The sequence below is a fragment of the Emiliania huxleyi genome (assembly GCF_000372725.1).
Source record: "Emiliania huxleyi CCMP1516 unplaced genomic scaffold EMIHUscaffold_7730, whole genome shotgun sequence".
In the NCBI taxonomy this organism is placed as follows: domain Eukaryota; phylum Haptophyta; order Isochrysidales; family Noelaerhabdaceae; genus Emiliania; species Emiliania huxleyi.
In genome coordinates this window covers 1-1318 of record NW_005196216.1, presented here as the reverse complement: position 1 = coordinate 1318, position 1318 = coordinate 1, and the positions used below count along the sequence as shown (strand labels likewise).

Below are 1318 nucleotides of genomic sequence, written 5' to 3'. Positions count from 1 at the left end.
CCGGACGAGGCCAGACACCGACCGCACCATGAAGGGCGCGCGCAACAGAACGCAGAGAGGAATAATCAGGCCCCCACCAACGGCGGGAGCGCCGCCGGAAAGAGCCACGAACAAGACACACAGAGGGCAATGGGGGCGGTCCGCTGGCGAGGGAGCGAGGGAGGGGGGAGGGTAGGGCGGAGAGGCGGAGGGTGGCGGAGGGAGGGAGCGAGCGTGGGGAGCGTTTGCGAGGCCGGGCAGAGGAAGGAGCACCACGCGTGTGTCTTTGTCGCGGCGACGTAGAGGAAGAAGGAGACGACAAGGACGCGGCCAACCGCCTGGATGCGGTGCGCCGTCGCCGTCCGGTCCTTCTGCTCCTGCGCCGCCGCCGCCGACACCCCGCCAAGCAGCGGCGCCTTTGTTCGCAGCAGCAGCAGGTGCGACAGCAGGATCAGCAGCCCGCCGGAGATGGTCGCCGTCTCGAGCACAAACTCGCGGTTGCCGGCCTGGCCGTACATGAAGGGGTGCCACACGCACCAGCCGAGCAGCAGGTAGCAGCCCACCTCTCCGCCCACGCCCGAAGACGCCAGCACGAGCAGCGCGCCGCACGACTGCACGGCGAGCGACAGCAGCGGCAACAGCGTGTGCAGCGCGGGAGAGGTCCACCCGGCGATCTCCATCGACTGCTGCTGTACCCCAAAGGTAAAGAGCACGCGCAGCGCGTCCTCGACAAAGGTCGCGACGATCAGAAGCTTGGCAACCACCTGACCGAGACGGAGGCAGTAAACTCGCTGCCGCGGTGGCCGAGAGGCGGCAGAGGCGCGGCGCCTGCAGCCGCCGGTGGACGTGCTTCAGGGGGCAGGAAAGAGCAGGGGCCCGGGGCAGGTGGGCGGTGGCGGTGGCCGGCGCCCGACCTGCCACTCGGCCGCCACTCTCTCGGGCAGCGGCGCGCGGTCGTACACCGCGAGCCAGCCGCGCGGCCCGCCGAGGTTGGCGCGCGGCCCCGCGTGCCAGTAGCCGTTGACGCTCGAGAACCAGAGCATCTTGTCCGCGTCGCCCGCCATCGCGTAGGCGAGCCGCCCGTTGACGAGCTCGGGCTCGCGGTCGTAGGCGCCGAGGTACTCGGCGTGGAGCGAGTCCGGCGTGCGGCCGACCAGGTAGACGCGCGGCGCCGCCGCCTGTTCACAGCCTCCAGCTGTGAAGGCGCGCGTCGCCCCTCTCTTTGCAGCCCCCGGGGGGTGCGGAGCCGTCACCGCGAGCTCGCGCCGCGCCTCCTCCTCCTCGGCCGCCGCCTGAGGGTTGGGGAGAGGGAGAGGGGAGGCGCGGGTGGGGGGGGTGT

The 1318-nt window shown here is 71.6% G+C and overlaps 1 protein-coding gene across 1 annotated transcript; it reads right to left on the bottom strand.

Moving 5' to 3' along the window:
- Positions 1-252: 252 nt before the first annotated feature.
- On the bottom strand, positions 253-1271 carry EMIHUDRAFT_258493 (hypothetical protein; the record flags this gene model as incomplete). The annotated part of the gene is made up of 3 exons (XM_005760187.1): positions 253-743; positions 894-1157; positions 1233-1271. Coding segments are annotated over 3 exons (794 nt in total), but the record flags the coding sequence as incomplete, so codon positions are not given.
- Between the last annotated feature and the right edge of the window lie 47 nt (positions 1272-1318).